The sequence below is a fragment of the Salmo salar genome, chromosome ssa05 (assembly GCF_905237065.1).
Source record: "Salmo salar chromosome ssa05, Ssal_v3.1, whole genome shotgun sequence".
NCBI lineage: Eukaryota > Metazoa > Chordata > Actinopteri > Salmoniformes > Salmonidae > Salmo > Salmo salar.
This window is the reverse complement of record NC_059446.1, coordinates 16,988,760-17,003,432: the sequence shown is the minus strand read 5'-3', so window position 1 is coordinate 17,003,432 and position 14,673 is coordinate 16,988,760. Positions and strand designations below refer to the sequence as shown.

Below are 14,673 nucleotides of genomic sequence, written 5' to 3'. Positions count from 1 at the left end.
TCTCTCTCGATTCCTTCCTGACTGAATCTCTCTCTCTCTCTCTCGATTCCTTCCTGACTGAATCTCTCTCTCTCTCGATTCCTTCCTGACTGAATCTCTCTCTCTCTCGATTCCTTCCTGACTGAATCTCTCGCGCTCTCTCTCGATTCCTTCCTGACTGAATCTCTCGCACTCTCGCTCGATTCCTTCCTGACTGAATCTCTCTCTCTCTCGATTCCTTCCTGACTGAATCTCTCTCTCTCTCTCGATTCCTTCCTGACTGAATCTCTCTCTCTCTCGATTCCTTCCTGACTGAATCTCTCTCTCTCTCTCTCCTCTCTCTCTCTCTCTCTCTCTCTCTCTCTCTCTCTCTCTCTCTCTCTCGATTCCTTTCTGACTGAATCTCTCTCGATTCCTTTCTGACTGAATCTCTCTCGATTCCTTTCTGACTGAATCTCTCTCGATTCCTTCCTGACTGAATCTCTCTCTCTCTCTCTCGATTCCTTCCTGACTGAATCTCTCTCTCTCTCTCGATTCCTTCCTGACTGAATCTCTCTCTCTCTCTCTCTCTCTCTCTCTCTCTCTGACTAATCTCTCTCGATTCCTTTCTATCTCTCTCTTTCTCTCTCGATTCCTTTCTGACTGAATCTCTCTCGATTCCTTCCTGACTGAATCTCTCTCTCTCTCTCGATTCCTTCCTGACTGAATCTCTCTCTCTCTCTCTCGATTCCTTCCTGACTGAATCTCTCTCTCTCCCTCTCTCTCTCTCTCTCTCTCTCTCTCTCTCGATTCCTTTCTGACTGAATCTCGCTCGATTCCTTCCTGACTGAATCTCTCTCTCTCGCGCTCTCGCTCGATTCCTTCCTGACTGAATCTCTCTCTCTCTCTCTCGATTCCTTTCTGACTGAATCTCTCTCGATTCCTTTCTGACTGAATCTCTCTCTCTCTCTCTCTCGATTCCTTCCTGACTGAATCTCTCTCTCTCTCGATTTCTTCCTGACTGAATCTCTCTCTCTCTCTCTCTCTCTCTCGATTCCTTCCTGACTGAATCTCTCTCTCTCTCTCTCTCTCTCGATTCCTTCCTGACTGAATCTCTCTCTCTCTCTCTCTCTCTCTCTCTCTCTCTCTCTCTCTCGATTCCTTCCTGACTGAATCTCTCTCTCTCTCTGTCTGTGTCTTGTTTGATGCCTCAGCTGCAGGTGGTGCCTCTGTTTGGAGACATGCAGATAGAACTATCACGTTACATAGAGACCAGCGCTCACTACGAGGAGAACAAGTCCAAGTAAGAACATCAGCCATCTTTAAACTCCGACCTCTAACAAGTCCTGAACCCCAGCTCCTAACCCACAGGTGTCAAACTCATTCCATGGAGGGTCGAGTGTCTGCAGATTTTCACTCCTCCCTTGTACTTGACTGATGAAATAAGGTCACTGATTAGTAAGAAATTCGCTTACCTGGTTGTCTAGGTCTTAATTGGACACAAATTGAAAGAAAATAGCAAAAACCAGCATACACTCGGCCCTCCATGGAATGAGTTTGACACCCCTCCCCTAACCCCTGACTCTCCTACAGGTGGACATGTACCCAGAGCTCCATCTCTCCCCAGTACAACCTGTGTGAACCCTGATCTCTAACCTCTCTCCTACAGGTGGACGTGTACCCAGAGCTCCATCTCTCCCCAGTACAACCTGTGTGAACCCTGACCTCTAACCTCTCTCCTACAGGTGGACGTGTACCCAGAGCTTCACTTCCCCCAGTACAACCTGTGTGAACCCTGACCTCTAACCTCTCTCCTACAGGTGGACGTGTACCCAGAGCTCCATCTCTCCCCAGTACAACCTGTGTGAACCCTGACCTCTAACCTCTCTCCTACAGGTGGACGTGTACCCAGAGCTCCATCTCTCCCCAGTACAACCTGTGTGAACCCTGATCTCTAACCTCTCTCCTACAGGTGGACGTGTACCCAGAGCTCCATCTCTCCCCAGTACAACCTGTGTGAACCCTGATCTCTAACCTCTCTCCTACAGGTGGACGTGTACCCAGAGCTCCATCTCTCCCCAGTACAACCTGTGTGAGCAGATGGTTCAGATTCGTGACGACCACATCCGGTTCATCTCTGAGCTGGCTCGCTACAGTAACAGTGAGGTAGTGACCGGCTCAGGCCTGGACAGTCAGAAATCAGATGAGGAGTACAGGGAACTGTTTGACCTGGCACTCAGAGGGTTACAGCTGCTGTCCAAGTGGAGCACACACGTCATGGAAGTGGTGAGTAGGGGAACAGGGTGTGTGTGTTTATGTGAAGGGGCAGTGTGTAGTCCGTTCTTGGTCCCATAAAGTCATTCTATTTCTACCAGGTCCTGTGATATTCAGTTTACTCTGACACCATATTCTCTCTCTCAGTACTCGTGGAAGTTGGTCCACCCAACAGATAAGTTCTGTAACAAGGACTGTCCTGGCACAGCGGAGGAGTATGAGAGAGCTACACGTTACAACTACACCTCAGAGGAGAAGTTTGCCCTGGTCGAGGTCATCGCCATGATCAAGGGACTGCAGGTCAGAAACACACACTGTACCTACAGACAGCTAGGTCATGACATCGTTGGGACGCTTACAGAACAGTAACATAGCAGCATTTCACCACCGTGCGTCTTGGTTGAAATGTGGCTACATTGATGGTGGTGATGATGAGGGTGGTGATGGTGATGAGGATGGAGGTGGTGATGATGATGATGATGGTGGTATTTGGTATTTTGTTGGTATTTTATTATGGAAGTGGTGGTGGTGGTGGAGGGGCTGGTTGTGGTGATGGTGATGGAGGGGGAGGGGTGATGGGATGGAGGGGGTGATGATGGAGGGGGTGATGATGGAGAGGGTGATGATGGAGGGGTGTGATTGAGGTGAGGGGGTGGTGGTGGTGGAGGGGTGATGGTAATGGAGGTGGTGGTGATGGTTATCTGTGTTGTAGGTGTTGATGGGTCGTATGGAGAGCGTATTCAACCAGGCCATAAGGAACACCATCTATGCAGCCCTGCAGGACTTTGCCCAGATGACCCTCAGAGAGCCTCTACGTCAGGCCGTACGCAAGAAGAAGAACGTTCTCATCAGGTACCTTACTGGCTGCACTCATTCTTGTTCAACTAGTAACACATTTCAGGCAAGAGAACCTCCTAAAATGTTCTGTAACATCTTGTTTTCTAGGAGGTCTTGATTAAAAAAAACACCTTGAAAAAAAGGCTCAAGTCCCCTCAAAGGCTCATGTGTGCATACGGCACAATTCTCACTGTTTGCTAGAGACAGAAGAACCATGGACCTTCCATAGTTAGCTAGTCTGTGTCCTAAATGGCAACCTAACCCCATGGGCACTATATAGGAAATAGTGTTCCATTTGGGTTACGCTCAGATGGTCATTCCCTATAATGCTGATTCTCTGATAACCCACGGTCTCTCTCTAGTGTCCTGCAGGCAATCCGTAAGACCATCTGTGACTGGGAGGGGGCTCGGGAGCCTCCCAATGACCCCTGTCTCAGGGGGGAGAAGGACCCCAAGGGAGGGTTCGACATCAAGGTGCCCCGCAGAGCTGTGGGACCCTCGAGCACACAGGTACACCAGGGGAGAGAGAGAGGGATAATAGAGGGCTAGGGGAATTAGGAACGGGGGATAGAAGAGATGGATTTTGCTCAGGGATAGAGGCAGGTTGTAGGGGCAGGATCAAGTACAGGGACTTTGTAGGGGAATGGTAAGAATAGTATTATTTAGTATTTTCTCTCTCTCTCTCCCCCTGCCTCGCTAGCTGTACATGGTTCGCACCATGCTGGAGTCGTTGATAGCCGATAAGAGTGGTTCTAAGAAGACTCTACGCAGCAGTCTGGATGGACCCATAGTACTGGCTATAGAAGACTTCCACAAACACTCCTTCTTCTTCACACACCTGCTCAACTTCAGCGGTACACACACACACACACACACACACACACACACACACACACACACACAGGTTCATGCTTTCCTATCAGGGCTCAGGATAAGACCCATATGCAGACAGTTCGAATAACAGATGTTTATTATAAAACAGGGGGCAGGCGAACTACAGGTCAAGGGCAGGCAGAGGTCAGTAAATCCAGGTCAGTGTCAAAGGGTACAGAACGACAGGCTCAGGGCGGGCAGAGGTCAGTAATCCAGGGCAGTGTCAAAGGGTACAGAACTACAGGCTCAAGGGCGGGCAGAGGTCAGTAAATCCAGGTCAGTGTCAAAGGGTACAGAACGACAGGCTCAGGGCGGGCAGAGGTCAGTAATCCAGGGCAGTGTCAAAGGGTACAGAACGACAGGCTCAGGGCGGGCAGAGGTCAGTAATCCAGGGCAGTGTCAAAGGGTACAGAACGACAGGCTCAGGGCGGGCAGAGGTCAGTACCGTAATTTCCGGACTATTGAGCGCACCTGAATATAAGCCGCACACACTGAATAATTTTTATTTTTTTATTTTGAACATAAATAAGCCGCACATGTCTATAAGCCGCAGGTGCCTACCCGTACATTGAAACAAATGAACTTTACACAGGCTTTATCGAAACACGGCTTGTAACAAAAAATACAACAATTTGCAGTAAACAGTAGCCTACCAAGAAAGTTATTGGTCACTATCTTCCTCCTCCTGTGCACTGAAACCATCTCCTTCGGTGTCGGAGTTGAATAGCCTCAGAATTGCTTCATCCGATATTGGATCGTTTTCATTGTCGCTCTCATCACTGTTTGACCTTAACCCGTTCGGCAATTTCATTGGTCTAATGAAAGCTTCATGCCGCCAAAAAACTGAGCACGTCACAGAATGTGGAAGTGGGAAAAATCCATATATTAGCCGCGTCGTTGTTTAAGCCGCGATGTTCAATGCGTGGGGAAAAAAAAGTGGCGGCTTATAGTCCGGAATTTACGGTAATCCAGGGCAGTGTCAAAGGGTACAGAACGACAGGCTCAGGGCGGGCAGAGGTCAGTAATCCAGGGCGGTGTCAAAGGGTACAGAACGACAGGCTCAGGGCGGGCAGAGGTCAGTAATCCAGGGCGGTGTCAAAGGGTACAGAACGACAGGCTCAGGGGCGGGCAGAGGTCAGTAATCCAGGGCAGTGTCAAAGGGTACAGAACGACAGGCTCAGGGGCGGGCAGAGGTCAGTAATCCAGGGCAGTGTCAAAGGGTACAGAACGACAGGCTCAGGGCGGGCAGAGGTCAGTAATCCAGGGCAGTGTCAAAGGGTACAGAACGACAGGCTCAGGGCGGGCAGAGGTCAGTAATCCAGGGCAGTGTCAAAGGGTACAGAACGACAGGCTCAGGGCGGGCAGAGGTCAGTAATCCAGGGCAGTGTCAAAGGGTACAGAACGACAGGCTCAGGGCGGGCAGAGGTCAGTAATCCAGGGCAGTGTCAAAGGGTACAGAACGACAGGCTCAGGGTGGGCAGAGGTCAGTAATCCAGGGCAGTGTCAAAGGGTACAGAACGACAGGCTCAGGGCGGGCAGAGGTCAGTAATCCAGGGCAGTGTCAAAGGGTACAGAACGACAGGCTCAGGGCGGGCAGAGGTCAGTAATCCAGGGCAGTGTCAAAGGGTACAGAACGACAGGCTCAGGGCAGGCAGAATGATCAAAACCAGGATAACTAGAAAACATGTGCTCAAGAAAACAGGAGTACGAAAAACATGCTGGTAGGCTTGACTAGACAAACTGGCAACAGACAAACAGAACACAGGTATAAATGCACAGGGGATAATGGGGAAGATGGGCAACATCAGGATGTGACACTTTCTTACACTACCACCCTCAAGATCATGATCAATCCTCACCTTGTACTTTTTTCTTTCCTTCCCATCCTGTAATAATATAATGTTATTCACCTCCTGTCCTGTAATATATCATGTTATTCACCTCCCCTCCTGTAATATATCATGTTATTCACCTCCCGTCCTGTAATATATCATGTTATTCACCTCCCCTCCTGTAATATATCATGTTATTCACCTCCTGTCCTGTAATATATCATGTTATTCACCTCCCCTCCTGTAATATATCATGTTATTCACCTCCCGTCCTGTACTATATCATGTTATTCACCTCCCGTCCTGTAATATATCATGTTATTCACCTCCCGTCCTGTAATATATCATGTTATTCACCTCCCGTCCTGTAATAATATCATGTTATTCACCTCCTGTCCTGTAATATATCATGTTATTCACCTCCCGTCCTGTAATATATCATGTTATTCACCTCCCGTCCTGTAATAATATCATGTTATTCACCTCCTGTCCTGTAATATATCATGTTATTCACCTCCCGTCCTGTAATATATCATGTTATTCACCTCCTGTCCTGTAATATATCATGTTATTCACCTCCCGTCCTGTAATAATATCATGTTATTCACCTCCCGTCCTGTAATATATCATGTTATTCACCTCCCGTCCTGTAATAATATCATGTTATTCACCTCCTGTCCTGTAATATATCATGTTATTCACCTCCCGTCCTGTAATAATATCATGTTATTCACCTCCTGTCCTGTAATATATCATGTTATTCACCTCCCCTCCTGTAATATATCATGTTATTCACCTCCCCTCCTGTAATATATCATGTTATTCACCTCCCCTCCTGTAATATATCATGTTATTCACCTACCCTCCTGTAATAATATAATGTTATTCACCTCCTGTCCTGTAATATATCATGTTATTCACCTCCCGTCCTGTAATATATCATGTTATTCACCTCCCGTCCTGTAATATATCATGTTATTCACCTCCCGTCCTGTAATATATCATGTTATTCACCTCCCGTCCTGTAATATATCATGTTATTCACCTCCCGTCCTGTAATATATCATGTTATTCACCTCCTGTCCTGTAATATATCATGTTATTCACCTCCCGTCCTGTAATATATCATGTTATTCACCTACCCTCCTGTAATAATATAATGTTATTCACCTCCTGTCCTGTAATATATCATGTTATTCACCTCCCCTCCTGTAATATATCATGTTATTCACCTCCCGTCCTGTAATATATCATGTTATTCACCACCCCTCCTGTAATATATCATGTTATTCACCTCCCCTCCTGTAATATATCATGTTATTCACCTCCTGTCCTGTAATATATCATGTTATTCACCTCCCCTCCTGTAATATATCATGTTATTCACCTCCCGTCCTGTACTATATCATGTTATTCACCTCCCCTCCTGTAATATATCATGTTATTCTTCTCCCCTCCTGTAATAATATGTTATTCACCTCCCGTCCTGTAATAATATCATGTTATTCACCTCCCCTCCTGTAATATATCATGTTATTCTTCTCCCCTCCTGTAATAATATGTTATTCACCTCCCGTCCTGTAATAATATTGTTATTCACCTCCCCTCCTGTAATAATATCATGTTATTCACCTACCCTCCTGTAATAATATCATGTTATTCACCTACCCTCCTGTAATAATATCATGTTATTCACCTCCCCTCCTGTAATATATCATGTTATTCACCTCCCCTCCTGTAATATATCATGTTTTTCACCTCCCGTCCTGTAATATATCATGTTATTCACCTCCCGTCCTGTAATATATCATGTTATTCACCTCCCGTCCTGTAATATATCATGTTATTCACCTCCTGTCCTGTAATATATCATGTTATTCTTTTCACCTCCTGTCCTGTAATATATCATGTTATTCACCTCCCCTCCTGTAATATATCATGTTATTCACCTCCTGTCCTCCTACACCTCCTACATAAGGTTGATGTCCAAGCCCACGCTGAAATCTAATTGGGGGGGATTTTCCCCAATGCTGGAAGGGGGACCCCGAGTGAAAAGGGACACTGCAGCACTGTTGTTTCCTGTCTCAGATGTGGTTCAGGAAGTGCTTCCTCTAATAATGTATAATACTGTCATGTTATTCCCTTCCCATCCTCCAGAGGCGCTGCAGCACTGCTGTGACCTGTCTCAGCTGTGGTTCAGAGAGTTCTTCCTGGAGTTGACCATGGGTCGCAGGATCCAGTTCCCCATCGAGATGTCCATGCCCTGGATCCTCACAGACCACATACTGGAGACCAAGGAGCCATCCATGATGGAGTAAGACACTGTTTAGACCACTGTGTGCGCACGTGAGCGTGCGTGCGTGCAAGAGGAAGTGATGGAAAGATAGTGTTTGTTGTCTCTCTGTTGTCATTGTGTCCGTACTGAGTCTGTGTGTGTTTGTGCCTGCTGATGCCATCCTGACTGTGTCTCCCAGGTATGTGTTGTACCCTCTGGACCTCTACAATGACAGTGGTTACTACGCTCTGACCAAGTTCAAGAAACAGTTCCTCTACGATGAGATAGAGGCTGAGGTAAACTAGCACAAAACAAAGATGGCTGCCTCAGAAATCAAATAATGACAAGTAATTTATCACCAATCCCCACAAGAGTAGTGAGTTACGGATGCTGTTTTTCCTACAGGTGAACCTGTGCTTCGATCAGTTTGTCTACAAACTGGCTGACCAGATATTTGCCTACTACAAAGCCATGTCTGGAAGGTAAGAGACGGCTGGAAACTGAATCATGTTGATGGGGGGGGGGGGGGAGGAAATCAAGCAGTGAAGGATGTTGTTGTGTGTTTTGCTCCACAGTGTCCTCCTGGACAAGCGTTTCAGGGCGGAGTGTAAAAACTATGGTGTGATCATCCCCTACCCCCCCTCCAATCGTTATGAGACCCTGCTCAAACAGAGACACGTACAGGTAGGTTTGTCTTACATCACCCTGGAATACGCCCTGGCAAGGGTGACCACAGTCCCGCATTTTGGCCCTTTGTTACTTACAAAAGCATGCGTCTAATGGAGAGCTACAAAAGAAGGAAATAGCCAATTTAGACTGACAGACATAAGGTCATTTCGTAAAACTTGTGAGGCTCTCTATGCTTATTAGTTGTGCTTCAATTAGCTTGCTAGCTAGCTTGGTGCAGTGGGAGGGAGATTTATTTTGTGTGGGGGGGGGGGGTTTATTAATGTGTTGGCTACACTGTCCCGCGAATGTCCCGAAAAATTGTCCCGGATTTGGGTATTTTAAACTTGGTCACCCTAGCCCTGTCATACACCGCCCTGTCATACACCGCCATGTCATACCTGTCATTGCGGTACACTTTCAGAGATCTTTGTGGGACTGACCACATGGTCAGTTTTTAACATTAAATCACACAACATCTCTCTCTCCTTCTCTCCTCTCTCTTCTTTCCTACTCTCTTCCCCCTCTCTCACATCCTCTCCTCTCTCTCTCTCTCTTCCGCTCTCCTCTCCTCACTCTTTCTCTCTCGCTCTCTTCCCCCTTCCCTCCCTCCCTCTCTCTCATCCTGTCCTCTCTCTCTCCAGCTCCTAGGTCGCTCCATCGACCTGAACCGTCTGATCACCCAGAGGATCTCAGCAGCCATGTACAAGTCTCTGGACCAGGCCATCAGCCGCTTTGAGAGTGAAGACCTCACCTCCATAGTGGTGAGAATACCAGGGGAATACTGTATACTGTAGTCTCAACCCTCGAACACACACACACACACACACACACACCCAACCAACCCTCCTTCACACTCCCAGTCCTGGGTCAAATGTACTCAGAGAGCATACTGTCAGTCCTTGGTAACATATCACACACTAGGCTCATTCTCATGGGCCCTTTCCTGTCCTCTGGGGCCCATGCTCCACTGGCCACATTATATTACCAGCTTTAATTCTCTCTCTCTCACGATTCCACCCATCAGCATTTGATGTTGTTTATGATGTTGATTTTTCTCTCCCCCTCTCCTATCACTCAATACCCCACCCCTCTCTCTCTTTCTCCCTCTCTCTCACACACCACTCCACCCATCAGGAGTTGGAGTGGCTGATGGACATCAACAGACTGACTCATCGTCTGCTTTCGAAGCACATGACCCTGGACAGCTTCGACGCCATGTTCCGTGAGGCCAACCACAATGTGTCTGCTCCCTACGGACGCATCACGCTCCATGTCTTCTGGGAACTCAACTTTGACTTCCTCCCCAACTACTGCTACAACGGCTCCACCAACCGGTCAGTACATCGCTCAGGTTCAGCAGTTGGTTATCTATATTCCATTTAGTCATTACCTAAGTGGACTCCTGCTCATGACCCCTTACCTCTAGCTCGTTCCGTTCATTCTTTGTGTCCTCAGCTTCGTGCGGACTGCCATCCCCTTTACCCAGGAGCCTCAGCGAGACAAGCCGGCCAACGTGCAGCCGTACTACCTGTATGGGTCTAAAGTATGTACTGTATACGGTCTCCTATTTGAATACAACTCTAGAAATGAGAAACATTTGTACCTATTTTGAGAGCATGTTTCTGATGTTTTTTTCACCCCTCCCCCAGCCTCTGAACATTGCCTACTCCCACATCTATAGCTCCTACAGGAACTTCGTCGGCCCGCCCCACTTCAAAACCATCTGCCGTCTCCTTGGTTACCAGGGCATCGCCGTGGTGATGGAGGAACTGCTCAAGATAGTCAAGAGCCTGGTATTATGGGCTATTTGTCTCTTTTACTATTGTCTGAATGTACTCCTACATACCAGCGCTCTGTTAAAAACAGTACAGTGAGGGGGAAAAAAGTATTTGATCCCCTGCTGATTTTGTACGTTTGCCCACTGACAAAGAAATTATTAGTCTATAATTTTAATGGTAGGTTTATTTGAACAGTGAGAGACAGAATAACAACAACAAAATCCAGAAAACCGCATGTCAAAAATGTTATAAAATGATTTGCATTTTAATGAGGGAATTAAGTATTTGACACCTCTGCAAAACATGACTTAGTACTTGGTGGCAAAACCCTTGTTGGCAATCACAGAGGTCAGACGTTTCTTGTAGTTGACCACCAGGTTTGCACAAATCGCAGGAGGGATTTTGTCCCACTCCTCTTTGCAGATCTTCTCCAAGTCATTAAGGTTTCGAGGCTGACGTTTGGCAACTCGAACCTTCAGCTCCCTCCACAGATTTTCTATGGGATTAAGGTCTGGAGACTGGCTAGGCCACTCCAGGACCTTAATGTGCTTCTTCTTGAGCCACTCCTTTGTTGCCTTGGCCGTGTGTTTTGGGTCATTGGCATGTTGGAATACCCATCCACGACCTATTTTCAATCGCCTGGCTGAGGGAAGGAGGTTCTCACCCAAGATTTGACATTACATGGCCCCGTCCATCGTCCCTTTGATGCGGTGAAGTTGTCCTGTCCCCTTAGCAGAAAAACACCCCCAAAGCATAATGTTTCCACCTCCATGTTTGACGGTGGAGATGGTGTTCTTAGGGTCATAGGCAGCATTCCTCCTCCTCCAAACACGGCGAGTTGAGTTGATGCCAAAGAGCTCATTTTCATTTTACATTTACATTTTAGTCATTTAGCAGACGCTCTTATCCAGAGCGACTTACAGTAGTGAATGCATACATTTCATACAATTTCATACATGTTTTTTATTTTATTTTCTGTGCTGGCCCCCCGTGGGAATCGAACCCACAACCCTGGCTTTGCAAACACCATGCTCTACCAACTGAGCTACAGGGAAGGCTATTTTGGTCTCATCTGACCACAACACTTTCACCCAGTTGTCCTCTGAATCATTCAGATGTTCATTGGTAAACTTCAGACGGTCATGTATATGTGCTTTCTTGAGCAGGGGGACCTTGCGGGCGCTGCAGGATTTCAGTTCTTCACGGCGTAGTGTTACCAATTGTTTTGTTGGTGACTATGGTCCCAGCTGCCTTGATCATTGACAAGATCCTCCCGTGTAGTTCTGGGCTGATTCCTCACCGTTCTCATGATCATTGCAACTCCACGAGGTGAGATCTTGCATGGAGCCCCAGGCCGAGGGAGATTGGCAGTTCTTTTGTGTTTCTTCCATTTGCGAATAATCGCACCAACTGTTGTCACCTTCTCATCAAGCTGCTTGGCGATGGTCTTGTAGCCCATTCCAGCCTTGTGTAGGTCTACAATCTTGTCCCTGACATCCTTGGAGAGCTCTTTGGTCTTGGCCATGGTGGACAGTTTGGAATCTGATTGATTGATTGCTTCTGTGGACAGGTGTCTTTTTTACAGTTAACAAGCTGCGGTTAGGAGCACTCCCTTTAAGAGTGTGTTCCTAATCTCAGCTCGTTACCTGTATAAAAGACACCTGGGAGCCAGAAATCTTTCTGATTGAGAGGGGGTCAAATACTTATTTCCCTCATTAAAATGCAAATCAATTTATAACATTTTTGACATGCGTTTTTCTGGATTTTTTTGTTGTTATTCTGCCTCTCACTGTTCAAATAAACTTACCATTAAAATTATAGACTGATCATTTCTTTGTCAGTAGGCAAACGTACAAAATCAGCAGGGGATCAAATACTTTTTTTCCCTCACTGTATATTCAACTGATCTCATCTTTTTACCCTCCTTCTCCCTCATCTTCCTCTTCTCTTTCCTCTCTAGTTGCAGGGCACTATCCTGCAGTATGTGAAGACTCTGATCGAGGTAATGCCCAAGATCTGTCGCCTGCCGCGCCACGAGTATGGATCCCCAGGTCGGTTGATGTATAGTAGGCAGATGTAGTTCAGTGAATGTCTAGGCTTTATCTCAGAGGGCTAACACAGCCATGACTCATACAGACAACCCAGGTTTGAAACCCAGTTGATCCCAGACAATAAAACTTCCTGTTGTTGTCCCATCATATTACAGTCCTTTGACAGATCAAATGAGATATGCTGGTTTAGCATGTCTCTATGACCAGGGATTATAGGCTTGGTAGATTAGGGGTGTTCTGTACCGTAACAGGGTGTACTGGACTTTAATGGACTTCCTGTATGCCTGATCTCGGTCATTTAGAGCACAGTGACGGAATATACATCGTCATAGTCAACATGATGCAGTTCATAATCCTACTATACCTGGATGTTCCATCATGAAACTGATGTGTGTTTATCAGTCAAGGACAGTCCCTTTCATAGTATTTAACTCCATGTGATCGGATCTGTTTTAACATTTAACTATTTTCACTTTGAAGATGTAACTTTTAGCTGTGTTCAGGCCTTAACGGCCACATGTACTTTTATAATCTCCACCCAGCACAGCCAGAAGAGGACTGGCCACCCCTCAGAGCCTGGTTCCTCTCTAGGTTTCTTCTTAGGTTCCTGCCTTTCTAGGGAGTTTTTCCTAGCCATTGTGCTTCTACATCTGCATTGCTTGCTCTTTGGGGTTTTAGGCTAGGTATCTGTAAAGCACTTTGTGACATCAGCTGATGTAAGAAGGGCTTTATAAAATACATTTGATTGATTGTCCTTCCCTGCCAGGTATCCTGGAGTTCTTCCACCACCAGCTGAAGGACATTATAGAGTACGCAGAGCTGAAGACAGATGTCTTCCAGAGTCTCAGAGAGGTGGGGAACGCCATCCTCTTCTGTCTGCTCATCGAACAAGCTCTGGTGAGTCCCTCCTTCTCTTCTCCTTTTTCACTTCTATCCCTTCCTCTCCTCTGTTCTGTCCTTCCCTCCTTTCCCCACCTTTTTCTGCTTCACCTGTATCCCTTTGTTTCTCTTTCTCCTTTACTCTTCCCCTCTCATCCTCTCCATCACCTCCCTCATCTCCCACTCTCATACTCTCCATCCCCTCTCCTCTCCCTCTCTCCTCCCCTCTCCCTCCTCTTCCCCTCTCATACTATCCATCACCTCTCCCCTCTTTTCCTCTCCTCTCTTCCTCCCATTCCTGCTGTCTCTTATTCTCTCTCTCTCTCTCTCTCTCTCTCTCCTCTCTCTCAGGGTCACCTTAGCATACTCAGAAAGAGGGACTGATCCATGTCAGGCTATTTCTCCTCCTTCTGTCTGGTTTAATATATCTGTTTCTATCTCCGTCTCTATAAAGTTTCACCCTCCAGAAATGTTGATATTGACTGTATCTGAATTGCAACTCTATTCTTTATTACACGCTGGCAAACTACCACAGGTGGTAAGAATCTAGGTCTTGTCTTTGTTAAAAAAAAAACACACCCTGACTGATCTCCATCTCTCTCTCTGTTGGTTTGGGCTGCTGTGTTTCTCTGTTTTTATATTCACCATCTTACTTTGACACACAAAGTTTTACCTCCGGAGGACCATGAAAGCCAAGGATTGAGATTAAAATGATTGTAAGAAATAAAGAACAATCCAAGATTGGAAATAAATTGTTAATAAAAAGTGATTATCTTAAAGTATCTCTCCATGTCCTAGGCTCCCATGATAGAGGTGACCTGTGTGTTTCTGGGTGGCTGTCTGTAAAGTAAACTCAGCAAAATAAGAAACGTCCTCAAACTGTCAACTGCGTTTATTTTCAGCAAACTTGACGTGTAAATATTTGTATGAACATAACAAGATTCAACAACTGAGACATAAACTGAACAAGTTCCACAGACATGTGACTAACAGAAATGGAATAATGTGTCCCTGGGGGATCAAAATCAAAAGTAACAGTCAGTATCTGGTTTTGCCACCAGCTGCATTAAGTACTGCAGTGCATCTCCTCCTCATGGACTGCACCAGATTTGCCAGTTCTTGCAGTGAGATGTTACCCCACTCTTCCACCAAGGCACCTGCAAGTTCCCAGACATTTCTGGGGGGAATGGCCCTAGTCCTCACCCTCCGATCCAACAGGTCCCAGACGTGCTCAATGGGATTGAGAT

At 46.5% G+C, this 14,673-nt stretch overlaps 1 protein-coding gene across 3 annotated transcripts in view; it reads left to right on the top strand.

Annotated features, from left to right (window-relative positions):
• Window positions 1-14,673, top strand: part of LOC100196502 (cytoplasmic FMR1-interacting protein 2) — a 52,682-nt gene that overhangs the window by 30,297 nt on the left and 7,712 nt on the right. Inside the window, exons 10-26 of one of the 3 annotated variants that reach the window (XM_045717939.1) lie at window positions 1,173-1,261; window positions 2,007-2,244; window positions 2,380-2,532; window positions 2,945-3,084; window positions 3,432-3,579; window positions 3,770-3,923; window positions 7,932-8,088; window positions 8,249-8,345; window positions 8,455-8,531; window positions 8,625-8,733; window positions 9,360-9,479; window positions 9,853-10,052; window positions 10,174-10,261; window positions 10,368-10,511; window positions 12,457-12,547; window positions 13,314-13,444; window positions 13,962-13,991. In XM_045717939.1, coding sequence (XP_045573895.1) covers window positions 1,173-1,261; window positions 2,007-2,244; window positions 2,380-2,532; window positions 2,945-3,084; window positions 3,432-3,579; window positions 3,770-3,923; window positions 7,932-8,088; window positions 8,249-8,345; window positions 8,455-8,531; window positions 8,625-8,733; window positions 9,360-9,479; window positions 9,853-10,052; window positions 10,174-10,261; window positions 10,368-10,511; window positions 12,457-12,547; window positions 13,314-13,444; window positions 13,962-13,976 — 2,151 coding nt within the window. In that variant the 3' untranslated portion in view covers window positions 13,977-13,991. Of the gene's footprint in view, window positions 1-1,172; window positions 1,262-2,006; window positions 2,245-2,379; window positions 2,533-2,944; window positions 3,085-3,431; window positions 3,580-3,769; window positions 3,924-7,931; window positions 8,089-8,248; window positions 8,346-8,454; window positions 8,532-8,624; window positions 8,734-9,359; window positions 9,480-9,852; window positions 10,053-10,173; window positions 10,262-10,367; window positions 10,512-12,456; window positions 12,548-13,313; window positions 13,447-13,961; window positions 13,992-14,673 lie in introns of those variants that run through there. The other 2 variants (XM_045717937.1, XM_045717938.1) reach the window with 2 other exon arrangements.